We start from the raw sequence: 27,911 nt of genomic DNA, 5'->3' as shown, positions 1-27,911 counted from the left end.
CGAAGCGGGCTCCTATTGGCCCGTTAAGTGGCTCACTTATACAACGCAAATATATTGTATAACCTCTCACAGACAACAGTGGATGACTATCTGTAAGCTAAAACAAGTTTTTGGTTTTTAAATCAAGGTTTCACACGTGATATCACAATAAGATGCCTTCAGGTAAAATAAGGATAATTATATTCTGTTTGAGTTAGCTAAATTATCACTCAATCTCTGCCTAGTCCTGGCTGTGGGATTGAATGTTTATGTAATGATTTATGTAAGCAGTGTTTCATGTCTGTTTTGGAGTTGTTAAATCAGTATTGAATGGTTCAAATCTATAATTTTCAGCCAAAATAAATACAAGTATTTTATTATGGTATAAAAGTAGCCTGGTTATTCCACTTTTCTGGATTTGAAACAATCTCAAATGGTGTAGTGCCATTCAAATACAGTCTTAGAAAGTGACCTCATTTAGGAGCCTAGTGGCCTGAGGATAGAAGTTTCCCCTGAGCCTCTCAGTGCTGGCCTGATGTATTCGGTACCTTCTTCCCGACCTTAACAGGGAGAAAATACTTACATATATATATAATATACTTACAGCGCTGGTGTAAATATGTCATTTTTACAGTCTATGGTAAATATCCTTTAGGCAGGGTAGGGCACCACTGATGTATGTTCAGCTAAACAAACCACTCTTTTTTTGCTTTGGTATATAAAGAGAGAACTGTAAAAAAGGATTATGTGAACTTATTTCTTCTCTTTAACTCCACCTGTCATGACAAGTTTGAAAATTGAAAAGTTAAATTTAAAGTTATCCATCATCTTGACTGAATGTGAGTTTTGTCCAGGTGGTCAATGTTCATTTAACTCATGTCTGTAAGTTATAAAAAAAAAAAAAAAAAAAGGGGAAACAAGAAGAGGGGCACAGAGAAGAATACAGAGAAGTTGCCACGTAGAATTGTATGTTTGTTTGACAAGAGAAAGCAAGTTTACTTGAATGGACAATGTAATATAGATGGCTGTTTTAACTCGCTGTATTAAGTTCAAACAATTAATGATCATTAATTAAACAAATTTACATGACATCATGAGTTAAAACAACGCTTTCTTAAAGTTGAGTTTCTTAAAATTTTTAAGGCAGCAATTGAACATAGGTTTTTAAGTTTAACCACCTTAATAGTTTTTACAGTAAAGTAAACACATTATAACACCCTACCTATGCTCAAACAGAGCCCCATCCCTTTAACAGTAGCACTGCACCATTCAACAAACACTAGCGTTCAGGAATCACAAGCGACATGCACACAACAAAAACAACAACATACAAACAATTTAATAACAGTATAAAAGAAATACTCAAAAAATAAATACAAATTGAAATCCCACCTAAATAAATAACCTACACGTGAAAAGTAAAATGGGGTCAGCAACATAACTCTGACAGTGTCATCTGTCCTTTCCACATAGGTCATAAAAGGCTTTCATAAAGCATAACATTTTTGAGCACACCTTGAAGAATATCTTCTCTACACTTAATGATGCGTAATATCTTTAATCCACATCTTAAAGGTCGGGAAGAACTTCTCATACCACTTGAGGAATATAAGTCGCTTAGTTAAGAGAGCTGCAAAAGCTATCATATTTGTTGCTTGGGGTGTAAGATGTGTATCCTGTGGGGTTACTCCAAATACTGCAGTGATAGCAGAAGGTTCTATGCATACTTCCAAAACATCTGAAAAAGTTTTAAAGCACTACTGCCAAAAAATATTAAGTTTCAGACAAGGACCAAAACATATGTGAGAGGGTAGCTAGCTAGCTGGTGCTTGTTTTGCATCGGTCACATACAATTTATTCTTTTAAAAATTATATATGTATTACCAGTGGGTTGGATGAAAGAAAACATGAGCTTCACTCTTTTTTTCAAAATTGGAAAAAGTTGTATAAGGATGACATGAGCCTCTGTGACTCCCTGAAGTATTATACCACCACTGCTCTCAGTTCAACACGCCCTGCAGGAAGTGTGCATGTGTAAGGGGGTGTTGTAACTAAAGGAGATGCAGCACCAAGATGAATCTCTTGATAATAAGGTATCATGGAGTGTCACATAACCTGCCCACTCACACAGGTACAGACATGTGCAGACACAGGTAAACCATCCATACGCACACCCGCAATAATATACATAAACACCTCATGGAACAACAGCAAGTGATAGTGTTATGACACGGTTCATTTTTCATACAAGACTTGCTTTCTACCCTAGTTCATTACCTTATGAAACAGGCTTGAGTGACCCTCATTTTGAACATCTATTCTTGGCGTTTTGTAATTTCTTGACACAGATTTCATAATAGAAATAGAAATGCTCGAACACTTCATATACCAAAGGCTGTTAGTAAAATATGTCAAAACAAGAGGTGACAATGATGAATCATTTCATCTTTTTTTTTAGGCATTAGCTTGTGAGTAATGATTTAGAAGGATGTAACGTCAGTTTGCATAACATAAAAATGTGAAGGTGGCAGTTACACCTAATGAGGAGTTTAGATGTTTCATTTCAATTAAGTCAATTGATGAAAAATAGTACAAGTTAAAAGCAACATCATCATTATCTTCGGAATAAGTTTGTAGGGCAAGAATGTGCTTCTTTTTTTTAATCTTTTTTAATCTCCATCCATTTTTTATGTGGGTCAATGTGTGAGTTTTTTTCAGTCACATGAGAGCTGAAGATATTTCTCTCACAAATGCAAGCCAACATGAATTGTAACAGCCCTGAAAATATAGAAATATATAGTATAAAAAATTTAGTAAATGTTGTATGCTTCCCTTTTTTAACCTAAACTATGCAGTATAGGCAATATAGAACATGCTACAAATTATAGAATAAAAAAGTACAAACAAATAGAAAATAATTCAATAGGAAATACAGAGTACAGGATTTACATACAGAAAGTGCAAGATTTACATAAGCTGTTTGTTTTCTGGTAAAATAAAATAATTTAACAACACTTTCAAGATACATTGGATTAAATTGCAGGATTGTGATTGGACCCCTATGATGGCTGCATGGTCTATTCTGGATTTATGTACTGAATGCTCCTTTTTCATGATGAATATTGATGATAGCATCAAAACGGTTGTATAACTGAAACTCTCTGACTCCTATCATCTATCTCTGCCAAGTGCACAGACACACACACACACACACACACACACACACACACACACACACACACACACACACACACACACACACACACACACACACACACACACACACACACACAAGGCTAGGTTATGAAAACAAATTTCCTCATTCATTTTGACAACATCCTTTAACAATTTGAACAATGACAGACCATGCTTCTGTCTTCACTCATGATGTTCCAATTTCCTTTTGTTTATGGAAAGGTTATTGCATTCATTATAATAGTAACGCTCTCTAGCACACCTCTGGCTTCATTCTGACACATCTAAGAGGTTATCACTTTTTCAAATAAGATAAGATAAGTGTTTTTTTTAAGATATTCTGGTTATTCATTATTCAGCGGGTCAATAATTCAGTCCAAACACTGTCAGATGACACATGCTCTTTCAACCTCAGAACTTCTCACCTTCCCACCATGCTTCATCTGTTCACCTGTTTCTTGCTCCTGCCATTCACCCGACTTTGATGTACAGTAACTCTATACGTCTATTCCACTACATCTTGGAGGTAAATATTCACTTTTTACTACACAACATTTATCTGACAGCTTTAGTTATTTTTCACATTACAAATGTTCATCCTTTCCAGTAAAAAACATGCATTTCCAGATGTGGTTTGTCTGCTCTTTTGTACTGCAAACAGGTATCTCTCGCATCATGCAAGCAGCTGAGTGTACCACAAGATGGCAGTCTGAATTCTGGAGCTGCCATGTGGTTTAGACACACAGCTGTTGAAGTCTAATCAGGTACCTGTGTTTTGTCAGATGAAACTTTCTTCCTTTACACAATTGTTTTTATCCAGTTTGGCTTAATTAATCGATTCCCCGTAAGAATATCTCAGCTATTATTTTTCTTGAAAAGAAATTCAATTCAATTTTCAATTCAATTTTATTCAACGTGTCAAATTGTAACAAGTTATCTCAGGACACTTTCCAGATAGAGTAGGTCTAGACCACACTTTGTGATTTACAGTGACGCAACTATTCCCCCAAGAGCAATTGCACTTTGTGTGACATATCATTCAACAATACAAGTCACTTTCTACTGAAATGATCAATTTGTATAATATGTTTAAAATGTAAAGTACATATTTACTTAATCCTAGTTCATATTCTTCAATATCCCTGTGTGGGATCGATATATTCTTCCATCTATACTGCAATTAGAATCAGTTCTTCATTCAGAGAACTTTTACTCTGTCAAATAAATGCATACTAAACTTTCTGATGAAATTATAAATGTTTAAAATGTTCCTGTTTTTGAAACACATGGGTCAGTAGTAGATAGTGTTACCAAGCTGCTAATAAGCTCTCGTACCAATTACATTTCTCAAGTTTTATGGTAGTCTGTTATTGATCGACAGGGATGGCTGACAAATCGATTCTTGCCAGACTCATACTCACAGTGCTGCTCTGCCTGATTCTCGGAATGTGTTGTTCCTAATCAGGCCATAAAGACAGACTTTGTTCTGTTCTGTCATGAGTCACTGCATGACTGTGTACAACACAGTCAGTCAGGAACATATATGAGACGTTCTGATGCTTCCAGTTGAAACTGTGACGTGATTCAAATTATTTGAAGCTGCAATGAAATGCAGTAGATGATTCCTTCCAATCCTGTGTTTTTTGCACTAGAGGAGCAAGAATTTCATTATATGACATACCGAGGTGAAAATAAAACTTTATTGACTAAGTTCTCTCAATTTTGAGGTGGCTGTAAGTAAGTAAGTAAAGTTTATTTCTAGAGGACATTTTAACACAGCTTAAGCTGACCAAAGTGCTGTACAAAAAAGCACCAAGGTGCTGCATAAAAGAACATTGAAATGTAAAAATAAAGTAGAAAGAAACACAAAAAGAACATCCCAACGAAAACAACAAGCAGCAATTTGCACATAGAATTATAGACATGATAACAGATTGAGATATTAGTGTGTAAAAATGTGTCTTAAGCCTAGATTTCAAAACAGAAATGGAGGGAGAATCTTATGTGGGTATAGGCTGCAATGTTGGGTCATGACACATGTTCCTGGGTATCACCAATCAACAGCTGTCAATGGCTATGAGAGCTCACACTCTCCGCTCCTTCATTTCTGCTGGACGCCACAATGACAACACCTCTGACTCACCTGAAGGTTAGCATATATAGATACCTGCTGGTGATGTGAACTTTACAACAAGTTCAGATATTCTTGATCAGACAACCCAGAAAAAAAACTTGTGAGTGACACCAGCAAAAAGTTGAGTGTTTTTCTGGGTTGTCTATTTAGGAAGATGGTAGAAATAAGTTCCAAAAGGCACCCATGTGTTTCAGTATTGCACTCCCATGAAGTTAGGGTAATTGTAAGGGACAGGCTGAAATCGATGCAAGAGAGACGGGATATCCTGAGTAGCTCTAAGGTTGTTAAAATCATCTAATTTCACATAATTCAGCCTAACATAATTGGTATCTTTGAAAACTTACGATGTGAACTAGTTAACTTAGGTTTGGGAGCAGGGACATGCCTCAACAGCACCCCTAATCACCTGTCAACCCTCCCTTTCCCTCCTCCTCATCCACTTCCCTCCATACCTTAGCCCTCCCTCTGCCCATCCCTATTCACATCCACTTACCCTCTTTCCCCCCCTATCATCTCAGTCTTGTGCACCTCTCCAATCTCTCCTTTTCCAGGTACTGTCTGGGGCCCGTAAATTAATTTGGGTGACTCAGCTCCCAAGATGGATCCCCAACACAGAGTCGCCTCCTCCCTGGCCTTCAATATATCAATCCTGAACCGGCATAAAATGGACAACTTCCTCCCCCACACTCATTCATCTTCAACATCCAATAATTCTTAATTTCATTAAAATCACATTGTTGTGGTTGAAACCAATGTGTGTGTTTATGCATTTCTACAACACTCCCTCCACCTGCATGTATCCAAATCATTGTCTATACAAATAAATGGTTTCTTGACTCAGATCTGCGGACAGACGTCACACTGAGTTGTGGGATTTTGTTCAGTATTGTTTTGCAGATAATCCAGTTTGGTTTTGCTTTGACATCCATAGTAAAAGTGTTTTTATTGAAGCTGTGGGTAAGGTGCTTCATCAGGCAGGACCAATATTGTGTATAAGTGTTGTTAACCTTAACTGCTCGTGGGCTCCAAAGGTTTGTTTTATTGAAAAGTGCAAATCATGGAGAAGGTTGAATGGAGATTTCATGATCACTTGAATCTAACAAGTGTGTCAAATTAAAACACCTTCCCTCATGCACATAAATAAAGGCTGCTGGAAAGCCGTTCAGTTCAGGGATGATGTTGCCAAAACAAAGTGTGTGTGGATCCTAATTTGTTATGTGAAACTGTAAAGTGTCGTATCCCTGTACGGTGTCCTTGAGTGCTGAGAAAGGTGCCTTTAAATAAAATTAAATAAAAAAAAAACATGCACATAAGGAACACACACTCTTCTCAAGAAATTATTCAGAGGCAGAAACTATGACTAGAACTGCCAGAAGGGACCTAAGTGTCAGAGGTAAAAAATGAAAAAGCACTACTGTAGGCTACATGCAGTTGTAGGAGAATGATACACGCATAAACACACACACACACACACACACACACACACACACATACACACACACACTTGATCTGCACAGAATACCAATCCATACCAATGAAGGCAAAATATGACTTAAAATTACATTTGACAAAATTATACTCCCATTTTCCACTGTATTTACTTAATTATTAATCATTAATGTTGCTGATATGATAGTGCATCTCTACTGACACTATCAAATGCAAAAATGCCAAAAAATAAATCTAGTTGATATCTCTTCATACTATAAGTCTTTTTTAATTTATAACAACTTGTTAGGGTTGGTATTATTTTTCCTTACAAATTCAATGAAAAGACTAACAAAAAATAAATGCCATTACAACTAACGGAAACAATATATCCATTAATGATTATAGATTTGGGGAAAATATGCATGTTTAACAACTTAATTACACCTTGATCAATTTTAGTTTTTGTGTGTTTCATGATCACATTTACAGAGACATTATATGAGCATGTGGGAAATTATCAGACACAGAAAATGTGTCATGTGTCATGTTGTTTTGTTCTTTTTTCCAGCTGCTGCACACAAATTACGGTAGTCCCTCCTCTCTCATTTACGCCTTCTCTGACTCACGCTGACTGAGCTGCATTGGTCACTGTGTGTTAATGGAAATCATCTGTCTCCCGCCACATATTCGATTTGTTGTTGAGCATGAGCTGTTCAGCTGTTAGAGACGCCACAGTGACTGTGATGCACCCAGAGACACAGTTTAAAGTCATGCAATTTGATCAAACAGGCATTCACATATACAGTCACCGTCTCTGAAGATTAGGAGGCTGATTAGTTTAGTTTTCTTTTAATTAGGTACTGATATAATAGAGAGAAAAAACATCTGAGGCTTTGTTGCATAAAAGTGGGTGCGTGAAAAGCTTTTGTAACTCAAGCCGCACGCTAGTGTTAATCCCAGTTCTCTTGCACTTCTGAGTTAGACTACAATACTGCTGTAATCTGCTTTATAACAGAGGTGCAAAGTAACCATGTAATAGCTCTAAGAAACCTCTTCAATAACCCCCTTTTTTATTGTGTCCACACGCAATAACTACATTTTAAATTTTTTTCACAGATTATAATTTTTTTCACAGATTTTTTTGTGTGCCATTTTAGGCCTTTATTCGACAGGACAGCCCAGACATGAAAGGGGAGAGAGAGGGGGAACGACATGCAGCAAAGGGCCGCAGGTCGGAACTGAACCCGCGGCTGGTGCGGTGAGGACCGAGCCTCCCTAAATGGGCGCACGCTCCACCACGTGAGCTGCCCAGGTGCATGGATTAAGGTATTTTTTAACCTTTACTTCAGAGTAGGTACTCTCCCAGCACAAGAGAAACATTGTACAGTGATTGGTCCCGACATAAGTGTACGTCGATGATTGATCGATCACATGAGCCACCTGCAACCACACTTTTTAACCACTAGCTAACTAGCCAGCCGATAAAAGAGTCAAATTTAACTTAATGCTTCATCCACACACTTGTCACAGCGTAGAAAGCACATTGCTATCGCCAGATGAGACTCATTTGCTACAACCAGTAAACACGGTGTCACGGCAGTTTGTGAAATGGTCACGTTATTTTAATCTATTGATTCGTGTTCACGGGGACGTTTTTTTCGTGGTGGCCAGCACGAAATGGTCTATACGGAGATTGTGGGGGGAGGACGCCTCACACGCCAGCAGACGGGCGCCTCACACGCCGGGACAATAACGGGATGGCGGAGGTTGGGTTTAGGAAAAAACAAAGGGGAAAGGACACCTCACACGCCGGGAGACTGCCGCAGGTAACGCACGACAATAACGGGGCAGTTAACGTGGAAACAAAACGCCACACGCGGGGCGCGATCCCCGGCCTCCGGGGTGCAAGTCCAGAATTGTTTGACCCATCCACCACCCCAACCAACTTCCTTATGCGGATTTTCGGCATTTCATACTACTCGCTACTGTAGTCGTGCTGTGACCACGACATATGCTTCCCATTTAAATACATTAGTTTACATTTTCGTGCTGGCCACCACGAAAAAAAACAACAAAAACGTCCCCGTGAACACGAATCAATAGATTAAATAACGTGACCATTTCACGAACTGCCATGAGCATGAAAGCATGACAAGTAAGTAAGTCAACTAGTCAGCCATATGCTACAAAAAATTAGCCATATAGCGGGCTGGTGGCCAGTGGCAACAGGTCCCTACACCTCAATTCCCACTGCTAGGAAACAACTTTGTCGGGAGGACAGCGGACGGTAGCTAGTTATTGCTGCCAGCGGCAGGTAGTTCACTCTAGCGTTCCTATTTTACAGCTTGCACATCCCACAACATCTGCAGAGCTTACATGTGGAATGTAATGTGTCCCCCTTACTTTATTTTTATGTCTGTTTTTATTCTCAGTATTTCCATTCATTTTCACATGTGAAGTTATAACCAACGAATAGCTATAGTTCACTCATATATTCTGATGTCACTTCTACTTAATATAAAGGTGAGGCGTTGATCAAAACCAGAACTTAATTTGCACAAAAAGGCTCAAACAACATGATATTTAGTAAGACTGGGAATGGGACAAACATAGTTCCACTTTGTGTTTTGATCTGAAGACAAAAGGATTTTTTATTTATTTAAAATCTCAGATTTTACCACTTTTAACAAAAGATCATAGTGCCTCATAATATTCATATATTTTTTACCCTGCTCAATTACCTTACCTTACCTTTAATGTAAGGGATTAATAGTGATGTGCGCTCCCCATCAAATCAGAAGAAGGCAGAGGAAAAAGCAGATTTGACATTGGCACTGCCAAGTGAACTCCACAGCTGTGAACTTCCTCCAGCGAAAACATTGTAGGCTAATTTGATCACAATTCGTCGAAAAGTGTTGAGCGATGCCCTTTGAATTGTGGGTTTTTTAACATTCCCTAAGCAGCACTTGAGCTACATCGACCATGTGAGATGAGACAGTTTGGGTCATTTTAAAGGTGAGGTCTGTTGGCAGGGCAAGCTGAGTTATGGGGTTAATAAGGGGAAGAGTATTGATGTGCCTCAACAACTAAGTGATGTGGACTTGCTCGTTAATGCCAGAGCTCGACAAACACCCAGACAAAAAACAAGGAAAAATCAGGAATCCTTTTTCTGTCGAAAGTGATCTCTGGAGAAGAGCTGGTTGTTTTTCTAGTATACATATCAGGGACAAAAGTATGGTTACATGACTTTTTCTATTAAATTTTTTTTTAACATAGAGTGACAGAAGATGTTAGTCTTAACAGGGGTCTTCAACGTTTTTTAAGCCAAGGACCCCTTAACTGAAAGAAAGACTAATCAGGGACCCCCTACTGCTAATATTGTATAAAAATGAAGTTGCATATTAAACTGGGCCTACAATAATGTGTGGGTGGCCTAAAGCCTTTATACATACCTTTTAGTGCATAGAATACTAAGCTATTAAAATATCCTAATAATTGTTGGCATGGTTTTATAAATCATTTTTTAATGTTAAACATACATGTGGCAGAGTAAATCCTTAGAATATACTGTATCTGTGGATGGCTAGCTTAGTGACTACCTTACCTATAGGCCAGTAAGCCTATCATCAGTGGGGATAATATGTTGGATTCATGTTAAGACTTTTCAAATTATTTTAAAACTTTTAAAACTTAACAATATTTTGGAGGCCCCCCTGCATTGACTCTGAGGATCCCCTAAGGGTCCTAGACCCCCTGTTGAAGCTCTCTGGTCTATAAGATAAGGCTGGTGTTATCCTATATTGTATGGACCTTTTTCACAGCAGACATTTTTTTTTGGTCATAGTAGGAAAAGCACGGCTGAAATTGATAACCTTAACGATGGCTCAATTCCATCAAGGGTCCCAGTTAGCTATTTCAGTGAGTCAGCATGCACAATACCAGGACCTCTCCTAAGTGAAATGTAGCCATCATTAATGATTTTGAATACACCTTTGCTTTTCCTACTATGACATGTCAAAATGTGCTGTGAAAACCGTCTACGAATCCCATAAGATAAGTCCATCTATCGATTCTTTCAGACTTCCCTACCCTGTTTGTGTCACTCAGCCCTAAGCTCATTCGTTCCTTCTGAACATGTAAATCATTAAAAATGTCAGATATATGGTTTCATTTTTCAAAAACGTTAAGTCATTTTCTAAAAGACCTGGGTACTGCAGTTGTTAGCTCATGTTACACAATCATGAGTAAATTATACATTTGTTAAGGACTATTTTCCACTGCAGATTAATACGCATTTAGTGCTTTAGTGAGTATTTCCAGCAGCAGGACAGTGTATGTGGGATTGAGTCAAAAATAAACTACAGTGTGTGGACATGATATTAATTAAGACCAATCAAGTCCATTAAGGAAGGATGGGTGGGAGAATAGGTAGATCGGTCAAACAAATACAAGACTTTCTGCCAGGAGACTGGTGTTCGTGTCCCATTTGAAAATAAAAGTAAACGGCGGGTTATTTTAACTTTATTAAACAACGGAACTACGTCACGTGCATAATTACATCATGTAACCACAAACTAATTTGTGAAAGCTGCTATTGGTCGTATTAGAGGGTAGGAGTAAACAACGTATGTGGTAATATGATTTGGAGGACTTGTTGGATAAATTCAGGAAGTCAAAGTATAGACTTTTGCCAGTCTTATCCTTTAAGCAGAGAAACAAAACAAGCTTTCTGCCGGACACAGAAGATGCATCTGTATTTTGCTTATTTTAACCGCGATGGATGAGAACATCATTTTTATTTGCACAATCATATGCAATCAAATGGCAACACTTCTACACGGATGCTGAAGCAAATCAAACATAACTACACACAAACACAGGCAGCAATCAGAGACGATCCAATATCAGAAAAGCTGAAAGCCCACAAAACATTTATAGTGATGAAGCAGCTGCTGCAACAAACCAATCAGTTCAAAAGGCTGTACTGGAAACCACCAGACTGCAGGACACTTTCCCATCATGCTCTATTGCTTGTGTGTGCATCCCACAGGTGGCAGCTGTACAGGCTCGGCACATATGTCAGCCTATGTATATGACCACAGGGACATACATCGGGAGTTTTTGGTAAGCTAATGGCCATTTTTTGTTGAGGGATGTATCACACTCCATATTGCCCTGAGACACTGACACTGATGTTACTGTCACACATGCTACAGTATGTCAATGGGAGTGGAGAAGAGAAAGAGAGGGACAGAAAGTGCTCAGCGTATTCATATTACAGTTGATGTTTTTAATGAACATGAGGACAAAGCTCCAAATCTCACTATACAGTATATCATTAAGGTGCTCAAATGATCTTATTCCCACGAGGATCAAGGATATTATTCTGTTTATCCTGCTGTAATATTATTTCCACACAGGTTACAGATTCAGTCAGTTATTTTCTAAACATTAATACATGCACGCAGGCACGTATCCAGGGCAGCCCCCCCTACTGAAAACAAGTTCCCGCTGGCATGATTTCCACAGTCCAAAGATTTACTTCAGCTCGGGACCAAGATGGACATCAAAACTTGCACATGGCTTTGAAGGTGCCCTGTGGTGTTTTTGACCGCTAGTAGTGCTATAGAGCAATGTTTTTATGAGCGGGTCCCTGTTTTTTTGTCTTAACCTTTATTTCCATATGCAATCATAAAGTAATCATGATACATAAATCACTTAACAAATATAAGCATCTTCTTTGCAATCAACAGCAACACCCCAAGAAAATACATTTGGTTTGTGGTATCAACATTCTCTGAGGTCTCACCCAGAATAAAGACTAGTTCTAGAGGTAGGTCTTTTCCAATGATTTGCTTGTTCTCCGCCTGCGTGTTTATATAATTTAGAACAATCTGGGTATGGTCGCCAAACTTCTCACATTTTCTCCAGCATAATTCTGTTGCTGTATCTCGCTAACACAACAGAAGTCTTGTTAGCTTGTGACCCTCAAGGCATGTCTTTTCCCACATTTCATTGGTGATACAAACATTCATTTCTAATTCCCAATTCTGTTTTCTTTCCTGTTACGTTATCTTGAAGCCATTTGTTTAAGTGCGGTGGGTCCCTGTTTTGTTTGTGACGTACACAAGTATGAGCACATCCTGTCATGGGTTTCACGCTATTCAACTGATTGTTTGGGGGTACTAACTAGTAGTAGCAGGTCCGTAGGGACTAGGCTTAGGAACCGGAGGGTTGTCAGTTCAAGTCCTGGTAAAGACCAAGTACTAAGTTTGGACTGGTAGCTGGAGAGGTGCCAGTTCACCTCCTGGGCACTGAGCAAGGCACCAAATCCCCAACAGCTTGGGGCGCCTTTAATGGGCACCTCCCCTCACTCTGACATCTCTCCAATTAGTACATGTATAAGGTCCTGTTTTTGCATGTGTGTGTGTGTGTGTGTGTGTGTATTTCAAGCCTGTGTGCATTATATAATAACAGAGTGTAAAATGTAATTTCCCCTTGAGGATTAATAAAAGTATATCTTCTTCTTCTTCTTCTATTCCATGGTAAGAACATCCTGTCTTATCTGTGACTAAATCGGTTACCAACTTCGACATAGAGATAGGCTCTTATTTTTGCATTTCACTTACTAATATAGTCCTTATCGAGGCTCGTTGATAGAGTGACATCTGAGTGGATCTGTAGGACTTAATGAAACACTTCGATGTTCACACACACAGAGATGTGTGTGAAAGTAGACTGGTCACTAAGTGGCCACCATGAGGAACCTCATTATCCATTATTTCAGAGCAGTGGTAAGACACAGTGCCAGTGTTGTTCACCAAATCATGGAATTTTAAAGAAGAAAATCAGAGAAGCAGCACTGCTGTCGTGGATGTAGGCAAAGAGCAGTTTTAGGAGCATTTTTCTACCAGTACATTACAAAGTCAATGAAAACTTTGACCGCTGGTGGTGCTAGATTAAAAAGTTAGAGGATCACTAAAGTCAGACAGGTGGATCCTTTGGGCACCATGGATGCCTGTACAAAATTCCATGGCAATACATACAATTAATTGGATCAAAAAGGTTAACCAATCGACCATCCAGACCAACAATTGACATACCTTGTATTAGGCATTTGAAAGAACAATAAATCTAGCTGTTTTTCTGAACAGTTCCGACACTATGCTTCATATTATCTATTGAGCACTTGGTTTTGTAACTCTGTGGTTGTGTAAGTGCCACTGAGAGGAGAATGTCCATCTTTCAAAATGAGAAAGTGAACAAGAAGCTCTTCAGCTGCTTCTCTGTGGCTACATCTCAATTCTCATTTCCCTTGTTTTTGTGCAGGCCAATCACACAAGATGACCTGTAATTACCAGAGCTAAATGTGCTGCACACTGGGAAGATTCAAGAATCAGCAGTGTTTCAGGTCATTGCATTTTTTATCTCTGCCACAAGACAGGGAAGCTGGGCTCAATCAGTCTGCTGAGTAGATCTTTTTAGTTTACAGATAAGGTTGATTATAATTGTACTTGACTTGCAGTCATACGAAATAAATAAAACCAAAAGTGTAAAGGCAGGGGTAATTTGACAAGTGGATACTGGAGCTGTTAAATGATTTCAGATTCTTATTAATGAGCCTGGTTGGAGTCCAGTTTGATATATTACATGATATATTATAAAGCATACATGAAAAGAACCAGATTGACAGCAGCTGCCAGTACAGTAGATATACACACACGGTACATAACTTTCTTTTTTTGCTCCGTTTTGGTCTCCACCAACTTCTGAGAAAAAGTTAAGCTGCTAGATGTTTCATCTTCTTCAACAGCTAGTTGCTAATTGTGCCTGTCTGTTTGTGCTGTTTGGTTCTGGGCAGGTAGTTTACAGTGGGTTTGATGTTTAATGAGAGAGCACTGAGACTCAACCACACCGTTAATGTGCCAGAAAATGAGCTAAAAGAGGCTAAAAAACATGGCAGAGCTGCAGAGTTAGGGGATAATTCTTTCTCTGTTCATCACTGCGAGTCACCGCTTTCACATTACATGTAATAAATTGATTCATTGATTAGTGGAGCTTTAAAAATGCTCTCCTACAGCAAAAGTGCATTACAATTGTATTACATACAAGAGAACTCCACAGAAAGTCTGTCATAATGGACAACAGATGAGGTCATATTTAATTATTTTATTTATAGTTAGACTTATTAAGTCCAACATTTACTGACCAAAACAACAATCAAAGTAGTGCAGAGAAAAAGGTTAGTTAGACTCTAAAGGTCAAAAGGCAGAGAAACATACTCCCTTAAACAGAGATCTTTTACAAAACCTCTGGAGCCAAAATTCTATTTGACGTAATACACCAAATTTAATGATAAATGATAATAAATAAATTATTTCATCATTCATTTGCCTCTTATTCACACAATCATCTTTCACCAAGGTAAAGGATGGCAGTGAGCGGTCCGACATAAAGCCAAATTGTTGAATTGTGTGAAAATGTGGAGTCACACTTCTTGGAAAGGTCAGCTTTTTGGTGTAAAATCAAGTGTCAGGAGCAATGTGCTTCCCTTGTTGAATATAAGCATGCGGCTCTGTCTCTAGTCTACCTGATCTGAACAGTTAATCCCTGAGAAGAACAACATATTTTGCGACATCAGAGCACAACCCGACAACAGGTCTAACTGAGTAGTCAGTTAAATAAAACAACACTGGATCAGGCATTGGATGAATCTGTGTGACTCACTTAGAGCATTTGTGCCCAACAATAAGAGGGATATCTCCCTTCACATTTTTTTATTTATATATCAGGGACAATGCATATTAACAAACATAATGTAATTGTGATATAAATGTTCCAAATTTAGCCAAATGGGGCATTTAATATGTAAGTCCCTGTGCAGGTTAATGCTAGAAAAAGCACATATAGCATATATTCAGTTTAATCTTTTTAATCAAATCAAATGAGGCCCAATGGACCTTTTTCACAGCAGACATTTTGACTTAGTAGGAAAAGCACAGCTGAAATTGATAACCTTAACGATGGCTCAATTCCATCAAGTGTCCCAGTTAGCTATTTCAGTGAGTCAGCATGCACAATACCAGGGCCTCTCCTAAGTGGAATGCAGCCATCATTAATGGTTTTGAATACAACTGTGCTTTTCCTACTATGACATGTCAACATGTCTGCCGTGAAAAAGGTCTATAGCTAGGAATAGGAATGGTTAAACTCCATTGCTGAGGCGGCTGCTCAGATTTGTTGAACATCAGTGTCTGCAGTGTGGCAAGCTAAGAACCTGATGGTGGACATTACAGCTGAATAAAGATGCCTTTTAGACTTGGCTCTCAGGAAACCCCTGAAGCAGATAATTATTAGCAGGTTTTTGCAACTTCAATGGTCACAGAAGCAGGAGCATGAGGCGTTCAGAGAGGCCATGCAGAGGGACTTAGCAGTTTGACTCAAAGAGGTTCTGGTAAACCATCAGATGACTCGGAAACAGGGTCTTGCCCAAGTTGTTTGAAGGAGCATTTGAAGACTCTGGGGAAGCCTTACCAATCTTTCTGCCAGAAATAACTGAGGGAGTTAAAGTTCCACTGTGGCGTGACATCAGGAAAAGATGAGATTCACACAAACATGGAAAAAAAGGGGGTGGCAGTAGTTCAGTCCTAGGGACTTGGCTTGGGAACCAGAGGGTCACCAGTTCAAATCCCGGTACAGACCCAGTAAAGAGTGTTGACTGGAATCTGGAGAGGTGCCAGTTCACCTCCTGGGCACTGAGCAAGGCACCAAATCTAATTTATTTCCCCTTGGGGATTAATAAAAAAATATATTGTATTCTTCTTCTAAAAGCACTGGGATATTTACTGTCATCACAATATAATGTAGCCTATAGGTGTGTGTGTGTGTGTGTGTGTGTGTGTGAGAGAGAGAGAGAGAGAGAGAGAGAGAGAGAGAGAGAGAGAGATGGGGTTGTAGGGGCGTTGGATTTGCGTGTGTTGACGACCGGGGGTCGGTGTGTTTGGTCACCTCTGCCTATAAGAGGATGCCTGTCAGCCCGCAAGACAGAGGGCACGGTGTTCAGACCAAACAGTTGCTGGGGACCGACATTAACGAGGGGAGCCAAACCGAACCTAACCGAGCAGATCGGTGCGCACCACAAGTCACTGCACAATCTCTCCGAAAACGCGCGCAAATTAAGAGAGGAAGAGGAGCGAGCAAACACAGTCATGAGTCTGCCAACTATGCGACAACTTTTTCTTTTATTTTTATTCTGGTTTCCTGGATCTTGGAGCACAACAGGTGGGTGTCATATTTCAATTGATTGACAGGTCTTTTAAAACAAGGACTAACTCATCTTCATCTTAGGCTAAAAATGAACGTTTGTTTATGTCAGCAATGATTATGATTGCAAATAACAAATAACCAGTGAATTATATGGTAACAAATTACTAATTGGATTTTAATGTGGATTATTTCTCCTTGTTTTTGGCTTGGGTTCACTCTTAAAACACATCTAGCCTAATCCTGGGATAAACAAAAAGTGCAAAATGACAGCTCATAATAGAAAGATGTTGTGATCTAACACTTTAATGTAAACTAATTTATATTTCAATTGGATCTTTTTATTATTTATTTTTTTAAAGAGTAGGCCTACCTGTGTAAGACACACTTTACTTTTATAAATGGTTTATAATTTGTAACTTGATCTTTAACATGTATTAATACTTTATAGATCTTTAATAAGGAGAACTTTTGGGTTGCCATGCTGTGGAAAACGTCTTTGGTGTATGTGGTCTTCAGGGATACAGTAATTTTCTATGTCATTTTAGCTATCTTTTTAATTCATAGAGAGAGATGCTTTTCTATTGAAAACAAGCTGCAGCGTATTCTGGACCAAAATCAATTCATCAACAGCTTTTTAACATTACCAACTGCAGACTTGATGGATCATTGTAAAGTAATACACGTTATATGAATGCATTACAGTATTCTGTTAAGCAAATTAAGTTGCCTCTGCTCTGTGGTTAAAATGTGATATTCAAATGAACCAGTACTATAACTTCAGGTATGATTACAAATTATAACCTCATTCATTTTTCTTCATTACAGTAATGACTTTTTTTTTTACAGTAATATGCCACCAGCTCAGCTGTTACATGTCATTCCCAAAATGTCACAATTGTTCCATTTACAGTAACCCATCAAGTGTGTAGATAGATTTTTTTCTTAAAAGTTATTTAAAAAAAGAAAGATGTTTGGTCTGGAAGCTCGGCAGTTCAACTGCCTATAGAAGAATTGTCTTGTTGAATTTAAGAGCTATACAAGTTATTCTGGAAGAGGATATAAAATACAATAGGTTCTCAATTATTAATTAATTATTTATTACTGGCCTGTGAAGCATTAATAAATGATTGAATAATGCAGTGGCTGAAGAAGTATTTATACCTTTGTAACCCTTTACAAATCCTTTAAATGTAGAAATACCTGTACATGTAAAATATACTAAGTTACAAGTTAAAGTACAGCAGCAAAATGTGCGTAAAGATTTAAAAGTAAAATTACTCATTATGTAAAATGACCCCTTCCAGATCTTATTATATATATATATATATATGTATATATATATATATTTTTATTATTATATACAAAATATACATTTTAATGTTGTAGTTTATCAAAGTATAGTCAATATAGTTGATCTATGAAGATCATTGTAACTTTTAAAGGTGATCATTTATAGTGCATTTCAGAGCACGACCCGACAAATATTTGGTGATTTAAAAATCCGATATTCTGATATATTGGCCGATATATATTTTGAAATGCGTAACAAAAGATAAACAGATTTCCCTAACATTAGTTATTTGTAGTTATTTATGAGTCCTCACTAAAATAATATGATAATGCAGTTTAAAAATAAACTTGTTTGTTTATTGTCACAACAGAAAAGAGGAACATCAAAATGTATTAAAGTTCTGATAAATAAAATGTATAAAAATAAAAACTTAAGATATGAAACTTAAAGTCCTTTGAACAAAAACACAATAACAAAAAACAACAGGGAGGTTATAGAGCGCCCTCTGGTGGACAAACTATGCCACGCCAACACTGATAACATGGTTGAAGGGCGTTTTGTCCGTTTTTATTTGATTTTTTAAATATTCATTTATCGGCCATTATAAATGCCGATACCGATAGTTTGGAAAATGCCTAATATCAGCCGATATATCAGTCTGGCTCTAGTGCATTTATATCTGAATGTACAGAATTAGCTTAGAATAGTAAGTACTATAGCTATCAAATAGTGTAAAAAGTACAATATTTCCAATTCAAATGGAGTGGAATTAAAGTATAAATACTCACATAAAATACAAGTATCTCAAAAATACACAACTTGAGTAAATTAATTTAGGAAAGTATAGCAGTATTATGTAACCTAAAACCTGAAAAGCATCATTTTACTGACCTATTGTTGCTGAATGCTTGTGCTCTGTTAAACCAACCACACCCACAGCAACAGTGATGTCAGGATGTACTAAACACATCCTGGTACACGTCAGCGTTACTGCATCAACTTCACACACTTAAAGTTGTATAGAATTGTTATATTATTAGAATGGTGATTTCTCCTCTTGTATTTTTTGCTGCCCGAGTATAAACAATGTTTCCAGTATGACGAAAATATTCACAAGTCCTCACATGTGATCTTCATTAGATGCCAGTCCTTTCGATCAGTGGGAAGACGGGATAGAGTTAAGAAAGGTAGGAAATTATCTTTCATTTTACATTCATCCACACTCAAATCATCCCTATTGACAACATTAACACACCCTTCTTTGCTCCCATTTCCATGTGTGATGTTTGAGCCACTTAATAATAAATGATGTTCAGGTTGTGAGTAAAGAAAGGACTGTTAATATAAGGTTGTAAAGAAAATAGACAGGGCCGTCAAAATAGGTTGTAGAGTCTACAGCTCTACCACGGCATTTGTTTTTCTCTCCGTTAGATATTAATAGAAATATTTCTTCCCTATGTCATTTCTCCCTAAGTCGGGATAACACCTTCTGGTCACGCATTCTTATATGATCATCACCACCTATGGTCTGGTTGAAGAACAACATGCAAGAGAAAATATTGTCGGACCAAAGTCCATAGATCACACTGATCTGTGTATGAATTCAGTCCAAATTAACCCACCCCCTCCTCTGGGAACTGCCGTGAGTGGTGGGACTGAGATATTGTGTTGTTGTGTCCATTGCCGTTAATTCAAATGAAGTGTGTCGTTTGTCTGCAGGTGCGAGGCATCCAGAGTGATGAATTGAGTGATGTTTTATGGGGAGACCAGAATGAGGTATAATATAGAGTATTTTAAAACATTTCTCAGCTATACTACATCCCTGTCTAAATTGACTGTGACATATTGATATGATTACTGTAAACACAAGACCATAGTGCATGGACATGACTGTTCACCTCTGTCTCTCAGCAGTGGGACTTTTTACATTTTTAAGTTTCAAAAAATGGAGTACCACATTTTTCCCATCAGCCCCGTTGCTAACTGTTTGCTCAGTGATGCACGAAGAAACACAAAAAACACATTTTGTTTTAGATTCTGCTAGTCAAAACCTGAGAGCAGAGCAGGTGGCGCGATTAGCCCCAAGGCTACAGATGAGGCCGTTAAGTTTTCCCTAAATGATCATGAAAACATTACGCTGCAGCTTTTTGTAAATTAAATGGTTTTCTACTTAATAGCTAGGTTGTTTTTTAGGGAGGTAGCAAGCAAGTGAGAAAAACAGCTGAGAGACTGAGCGGGGGAGACGGAGCACTGAGGCCTCTAGTTTCACAGCAGTGTTGTGCAGTGACATAAGCTGGGCTACCTAAAAATAATGAAATAATCAGCTACTGATATCATGAACCTCATCACAGTTTAACAGAGCTTTATCTGTAAAACATCAGCTCACCACTGAGAACCATCAACACAAATACTCCGCTACAACTTCCAACAGAGGCCTCAGTCGATCATCTTCAAACAAATATCTGAGATATCTAAAAAATGATATACGTTTTTAACTGTTTTCAGCGTCAGTGTTTCATATGCAATGGCAATAAGGAGAAAGTTGTTTCTAAAAACACACAAAATGAGAAAAACAAAACAAAAATGAACAAGGTCACAATAGCCAAATAAAATATCAATGCGAAAAATATGTTTGGGTATTTAGGACAGTTTTATATCTCTTTGAGACTTTGGACAGAAGTTAGTGTGCAGGTGGTTGACCAAACAACAGGAACACAATGTAGCGCAACACCACTATAAACTATGGCCTCAGAAAGTGACAAGTGTCATCAGTAATTGGCTTCTTATATGCTTCTTGTAGAAAAGGAATATTGTTTTTCACAGATGTTACTGTTGTTGTGTCCCTCAACTGTACATTATGCAACAAGAACTAATGTTAAAAATAACAGTCAAGCAGTAAAAGTGTGTAAGTGAACAATGCTGTAATGCAACCATCAGGAATGTCCAAACTATGTTACTTCTGTTATTAATCCGAGATTGTTTCCCCACAGGAGCAAGTCCAGAATGTTTTCAAAAGAGTACGTTTTTTGACCTCACTTCTGCATATTTTTTTATGTCTGGTATTTAACCCAGCAGCAGGTCACTGACCTGAATTTCTTCTTTTCTCAGTTCCTGTTTCATTACTCTAAAGCACGCAACTCTGTCGGAGCTGTACAGCACAAGGTGAGCAGGGGAGCAGACAAACCACTGGCGGTGTTGTTGTTTTTTTAATCATTATGTCTTAAATGACATTTTCAAGAGTTATTGCTTTCATTTATTTGTCACTGGCTTCTGCAGCACGTTTTGTCATTTTAAATGGCAACAGAGGTGAAAAGAGAAAATGAAACATCTGCTGGAAGCCTAAAGGCTGATTTACAAAAGGGATTTTTTAAATGCTGGAGTAAAAAATGAAGACCTCGGTGCACTGAAGAGAAAATGAAAAAACAAATCTAAAGGGCCATCCACACGGAAACGCTTTTTGGTATCAACGCACGTTTTGCATCTTTTTTGGCCGATCGTCCAAACGAATCCTGTAAACGCACTGCCTGAAGACGCACTTTTTTGAAACATGGTCCCAGGGTGAACAAATTCGAAAACGCCGCCCTTGCGTCTTCCGTTTGGACGGCGAAGCCGCATACTTGCGTATCGATGATGTCATCGCCACACCCCTCGACCTCCAGCCTTCGACCTCTTATCCCGCGACGACATCTCATAAAAACAACAATGGCTACATGCCTGATACCATCTCAATATCAAACTGGGTCACCAATTATTTTATTTCTGGTTTTATTCCTCTCTAAGTTAACTCTCTTCTTTGCTCCTACAGTCTCACTCAGTTCATCCGTTGATGCGACTTCCCCCCAAGCTTTCCCAGATGAGAAAGAAGAAGGTGTTGCTTTTGGTAAGAAAACACAAGATACAGAAGGTTTTGCCTCTCAAGCTACATACGGTTTGCCCCTACCTGGTTGAAAGTTGTAAGAGATTGCTGGGGCAGTATATAACCTGAAACAAAGCTCTGCAGAGACTGAGGGCTGAAAAAAGTACAGTCAATTTCTCATCATGTTTTTCGGTTTCAAAAAAAATGAATCAGTTAAGACTCCCCTTTTCATTGGATCAATTAAGACTGTCAAGCTCAGTGCTCCTTGTAGGACACTTAACATGATTTAAGTAGCATCATAATGGATATACTAAAATTACATGTGCTTTTTAAATACATTTTGTGTTTCCCCCTCACTTCTGAAAATTCTTATGCCCTTGCATCATTGCATTGGAATACCTGTTAAAGGCTTGAAGAACAATTATTCAGTTTTTAATAACAAAGCAAAGATTAGAGAAAAGTCTGAAAAATAAATCTAAATTTAAGTCATCTTGCAACCTAAAACTGTTTTAGAAGAAGGTTCCTTGGACCAACACCAGTTAACATTAGTGAAGAAAAACTTGACAACAAACTCAAAGAACAAGGAACGTTTACCATTTCCCTTCTTTCTACAAAAAGCCAACCTTTCCCGGAAGCAGAGAAGTAGTGAACAAGCGATGAAGAGAGCCAGCGTAAATCACATTAAATTACATTACTGTTTAGGTTCGATTTACTGACACTGACTTTCTTTCCCCCTTTCTTCCTAATGAAACAGAAGATTCGAAGTCTGCCGGAGGGGATGTAGTAGAAGAAAAATCTACAAAAAAAAAAGAGGGAAATTTAGGCCTAACGGAAAAAGAGAAGCAGGCAGCCTCTTAACATCACACCCTAATGGTGGCTCGACTGGTGGAGCACACACAGCATCTCCGACAGAAACATGACTTTTTGAAGAATTATTGTACAGATGGAAAAAATTGAACTGCACTACCGTGGCTGCCATGTGACTTCCCGCTTCCAAATGTCAATCGGTGTGAATCAATGTGAACTGCCACCAAGCACAAATTTGGCATCTTGCACTGTTACACAAGACATCAATGTCACAAAATACAAACAGAACACTCAAAATAATCTCTTAAAGAAGTCCTGTAGTGACACAGATTCCCCCCCAAAAATGAGAATTTAAGAAGAATTGGCACTGATCATTGTGGCAAAGAGGTGGACTCACATTTAATTCAACACATTGAAATGTACATGAACATTTTGTGACAATTATAATGAAACGTAATAAAAAAAGTTACAATTCGTCTTTGATGCTTATGTAAAGATTCAGGTGATGTAGTCTGATGTTTATTCAAACTACAAAAGAGTGATTGTTGTGCCGTTTTCCCTACGGAGATGTACAGGAGGCTGGGTGCTTCAAGCAAAAAGCTCATAGGTCCAGCCAAGTGTCCTGTCCAAATGCCGCTGAGCAGGATTGAGCTCTGCATAAGAGCCACCCACACTTTCTGGTTTGGAGTGACAGGCATTTCTTTCTAATAGTCCTCGTCCCCAGAGTCACTGTCCTTTCCTGTAGGAAGCGAACATCTGATCGATGACATTAGCTTGTCTTCGATTTGCTTTTTGGGGTTTTCCTCCAGGTCTGTCTTCACCGCCCCGGACTCTGACAACCTCCACTCCAGCTCTGGTGAACAGCACAAATAAACGCTTGATTCATAAAACACGATGACATGTACAGAGTGTGACTGTTTGTCCAAATTGTTTGAGTAAAACTGCCAACAATTAAAAGATTAAAATGTGACTAAACTAATGCATTTGAAAGAGTAAGATTTGCGATCAAATGCCAAAAATAACACTGCAAAAGATATATATATATATATATATATATATATATACACACACATATACATATATATATATATATACACACATATATACACACATATATATACATATATACATACATACATATATACATATATACATACATACATATATACATATATATACATACATATATACATATACATACATACATATATATATATATATATATATATATATATATATATATATATATATACATACATATATATATATACATACATACATATATATATATATATTTATTTATTTATTTTTTAAATTGACTATTATAACAATATAATAAATATGTCAATCTGCTGAGAGAAAAAAATCTAAGAAACAATAAATTTACAAATACACTAGGATTCAACGATTCTACAAAATGTTATGTTTATACTGACATCACTTTACATACTCTGATGGTCCTAAAGATTTAAGTCCTGCCGCTTTTTTGAAAGCAAGTCGCCTCCTACCTTCAACTTTGAGGTTCATGCCGCCAAAGACCAGTGGCCCAATGAACTGGGCCTTCATCTCGCCCTCGAAATAGACGAAGATGGTGGGCAGGTTGCGGTCCGGGTAGTTGGGGATGCAGGTGGTGGAGATGGACTTGAGGAACTTGGTCTGAGGGAACTTCCTAGCCAACATACTCAGGTGTTGGTTAATAAGGGTACACAGAGGGATGCTGGGAAAGGAGATGAGCGGAGAGAAAACATCATGTAGACCGGTTAGTGCTGCTAGTCTATATCGACGACGTTTTATTTTCGAGATTGCTCTGGTGCCACCGGAAATTCCGCGCGGATGACCGTCATTTCAGACTGATCTCATGAATTGGCGTATGTATGACACGCCAATTTGTTTGCCGTTTTGGTGTGTTATCAAGACGCATTATTGCATTTTAGCGTGTATATCAACGCAAATCGGCCGTCATTGACCTACATTGCAAGTGAATTTCCGCCATAGCAACTGGTATAAAGGAACGGGGGATTGTGTAAGGAGGTAGGTTTGGGTGGTGGACGGGTAAAACAGAGGACTTTCACCCGGGAGAGCCGGGTTTGCGTCCCGTGTGTGGCGATTTTTTTTTTTTTTTAAGCCTTCCCCAATGTTTCTTTCCTAAACCCAACCGTTTATTGTTTTCCTTATTGTTTTACATCTGCTGTATACAGCGTAGATATACACGTGGATAGCTGAAAATGCGTACAATAACACGCCATTTGGCTTTAGGAAAGTGGCGTGTATGTTTACGCAAAGTCATGATGCCATGTTGGTCATTTTGCCCGGATGACCGTCACCTTCAGCTTTCTTTGTGTTGGCATTTTAAACTCTGGTGGATTTATGGTTGACTATGGTTAACTGCAGGGTAAATCCAGACAGCTAGCTAGACTATCTGTCCAATCTGAGTTGTTCTCTTGCACGACTAAAACAACCTTTGAACGTACACATGCTCCACCAAAACAAGTTCCTTCCTGAGGCACCGTTGCTCCGTCAGGCGCTTAGCGCCGCCCAAGACGATTGGGATTGGTTTAAAGAAATGGCAATAAACCGGAGCATGTTTTTCTCCCATCCCAGAATGCTGTGTGAACTAGCCAGACCCTCCATCGCGCTGTGGAGGAAGGTCTGGCAATGCAGGACTAGTGATGCACTGGGGGCAGAGCCAAAGTTGGTCATAATGGGAAGATTGATGAGAACAAATTACCATTTTCATCATCAATCTCTCTCTCTCTCTCTTTCTTATGAAGGAAAACAGATGCTACTTAAGTTTGAAAGTCGATTTGTTTGACTTTTTGCCCTGCTAACATTTCAACAGCTGCTAACATTTCACAACCAAAATGGTGATTACAAAGAAGAAGAAAAAGGAAAAACAAGTCCTGATATTAACTTAACAACTGTGTCGGCCTATGGCGTTGACATTTGAAAAACTCAACTCATAATATTTCCTGTCCTTCTGGACACAAGACGTTTTTTTTCGCATACTTGTTCAAGTACTCGATTTTGTTGGATGACCTACCCCTGTTTGTAAAGGTGCAGCACCACCCAGATGCCATCTCCGGCCTTGTTGACCTCCTTGATGTAGTCCTGCCCGGAAATTTCCACCACCTCCCCGAACACGTTCTTCAACTGAGTCGCCTTCCACTCCGCAAGACGCTGCTGTCTGCAAGGAGACACATCTCATATCAGTGTGCAGTCAGAGTGAATAGGTTTCAGTCACCAACCAAATGCTGTAATTTTTATTATTTTGTGGTACTATTGGTATTAAGCCATCCTGTAAAAGGTAGTTTTCAAGTGGATTTTTATGTGTACTAACCACTGGAGGCTCTGCACACAGAGTAACAGTATACTACACGTGATTGGGGGTTGTAGTCTGTACACAAGACCCCTACCTGCATAATCTCCACTCACCTGTACATTTCAATGGCAGCCTCATCGTCTTCACTAAACTCATCTTCATTCTCCTGCAGTTCTTCCAGCGTCATGTCCTCATACGTTTTAACTGTTCAGAGAAACAACAACAGTCAGAGCAGCTGAGAACATGTTGTGCAAATAATCTAACCCTCAGTGATCAGTTGAATGGGATCAAAATAGACTACACTGAACTCTTTTCAGAAAAAACAACAACTTTTATTTGATATAATTTACATGATTTTTATTTGCACATCTGCAAATAACAACAAAACTGTGAGGGGAGGGGGGGTAAATTGAGTTGCGTGGCAATTTAAAAACATGTTTCTAGAAGTGGAAACTCCCAAAATGAAGCCACAAAGAATAACTGACACATATCCCAAACTGTCTCTCTTACCAACAGACTGCTGTTGGAGAGCCAGCTCTTCCTCTTCATCTTCTTTTGGTACCTCTTTGGGAGGAAGAATGCCTTTCCTCCTCAGGATATCATTCCACTCTGTGTCTTCGTTTGGGTCCTGGGGGGGGAAAAAAGTATTGTTACTCTGGGTTTTTTTTTGGGGGTTGTATGCAGAAGAGTGAAACAGCAATTTCAAAACTAAAATGTGCTAGTTTTTGAACATCGGTACCATATTACCATGGTCACAGTTTTCATCAATCTTTGGGAAAACAAGTTCCCTCCATAAGTTTACCAACTCTAACACATAGTTTGCTTTAATAAACTTGGAATGAGCCGTAGTCTAAGACGTCAACATATCTTTCTCTGTCTCTAATAGTAAAGCTGATATTTAAACAGTTGATACGCCCAGCTTAACAGCTAAGCTAGGTTTCAAAGTTCTCCTCTGAAATTATCTCCACACTCAACACCAACATCAACCGGTGTTGAATCGCCTCATTCACCAACGTTAAACCACAGCGTATAAAAGTCTTACAAAGTTATACCAACCTGCATTTTAAAAGATAGAAGCTTCCTCTGAAATCACACTAGTGCTCTCCTCCCAGACACGGAAACAGAAGGACCGCTGACGGACCGAATCCGGCAGAAAACAAAAAGCTATGACTGACTCAGATAAGCACACAATGCGTCCAGGGTGAACATAAAATCACTTTCACTACATATGTCGTAAATCAAACACAGACTGTATGTTTTTTCTTTTTTATACGGTGCTACAGCTCGGTAGTTTATCTTTAAAAATACAAGGAACAGATGCGTTACGAGTAGGACAATAATAAAAGTGACACCAACTTCCTTTTGAGGCTCACTGTGACCATATAAGGAGTGGGAGCGCAGCATTCCATTTGTGGCTGTCGAGAGCGAAACCAAACAGGTGCTGTTGCTCACACACACACACACACACACACACACACACACACACACACACACACACACACACACACACACACACACACCAGTCAATCATTTGTAAGGCATCCCCACTTTTAAAATAAAAATGTTTGAGTCTCAATAACTGGTGGAAAACGAACAAGCACATCAAAATAAGAATACAAAATCTCCATGAAGA

General features: G+C 38.5%; 2 protein-coding genes and 1 long non-coding RNA gene across 4 annotated transcripts; 2 read left to right on the top strand and 1 right to left on the bottom strand.

Annotated features, from left to right (window-relative positions):
• The first annotated feature begins 5 nt into the window (after positions 1–5).
• LOC120569833 lies at positions 6–6,150 on the top strand. 2 transcript variants are annotated; one of them, XR_005640986.1, is made up of 4 exons: positions 6–162; positions 3,590–3,700; positions 3,836–3,938; positions 5,766–6,150. It is a non-coding gene; the product is annotated as an uncharacterized LOC120569833 (long non-coding RNA). The 2 variants fall into 2 exon arrangements; XR_005640985.1 differs by lacking the exon at positions 6–162 and having other exon boundaries at positions 3,271–3,700.
• A 10,542-nt stretch (positions 6,151–16,692) lies between these two features.
• nms (neuromedin S) lies at positions 16,693–23,433 on the top strand. Its single transcript, XM_039818855.1, has 7 exons — positions 16,693–17,020; positions 19,437–19,483; positions 20,016–20,072; positions 21,287–21,313; positions 21,405–21,458; positions 22,102–22,176; positions 22,907–23,433. The coding sequence occupies exons 1-7, from the start codon at positions 16,948–16,950 to the stop codon at positions 22,934–22,936; spliced, it is 363 nt and encodes a 120-aa protein (XP_039674789.1). The 5' UTR covers positions 16,693–16,947; the 3' UTR covers positions 22,937–23,433.
• Positions 23,333–27,464, bottom strand: pdcl3 (phosducin-like 3). Its single transcript, XM_039818854.1, has 6 exons — positions 27,335–27,464; positions 26,789–26,906; positions 26,392–26,482; positions 26,000–26,143; positions 24,468–24,676; positions 23,333–23,812 (listed from the first exon to the last, which is right to left on the bottom strand). The coding sequence occupies exons 1-6, from the start codon at positions 27,338–27,340 to the stop codon at positions 23,664–23,666; spliced, it is 717 nt and encodes a 238-aa protein (XP_039674788.1). The 5' UTR covers positions 27,341–27,464; the 3' UTR covers positions 23,333–23,663.
• Between the last annotated feature and the right edge of the window lie 447 nt (positions 27,465–27,911).

Source organism: Perca fluviatilis, chromosome 12, assembly GCF_010015445.1.
Source record: "Perca fluviatilis chromosome 12, GENO_Pfluv_1.0, whole genome shotgun sequence".
NCBI classification, from domain to species: Eukaryota; Metazoa; Chordata; class Actinopteri; order Perciformes; family Percidae; genus Perca; species Perca fluviatilis.
This window is presented reverse-complemented; position numbering and strand designations above follow the sequence as displayed.

What these genes read in the sequence shown, in the direction of transcription:
- nms (XM_039818855.1), top strand. Translation starts at nt 16,948, where the DNA reads ATGAGTCTGCCAACTATGCGACAACTTTTTCTTTTATTTTTATTCTGG. An exon ending in TCCAGAATGTTTTCAAAAGA is followed by an intron (nt 21,314 to 21,404) that starts GTACGTTTTTTG and finishes TTCTTTTCTCAG; the next exon opens with TTCCTGTTTCATTACTCTAA. An exon ending in AGAAGAAGGTGTTGCTTTTG is followed by an intron (nt 22,177 to 22,906) that starts GTAAGAAAACAC and finishes CTAATGAAACAG; the next exon opens with AAGATTCGAAGTCTGCCGGA.
- pdcl3 (XM_039818854.1), bottom strand. An exon ending in GCTGCCATTGAAATGTACAG is followed by an intron (nt 26,144 to 26,391) that starts GTGAGTGGAGAT and finishes GTCTCCTTGCAG; the next exon opens with ACAGCAGCGTCTTGCGGAGT. An exon ending in CTGCACCTTTACAAACAGGG is followed by an intron (nt 24,677 to 25,999) that starts GTAGGTCATCCA and finishes CTCCTTTCCCAG; the next exon opens with CATCCCTCTGTGTACCCTTA.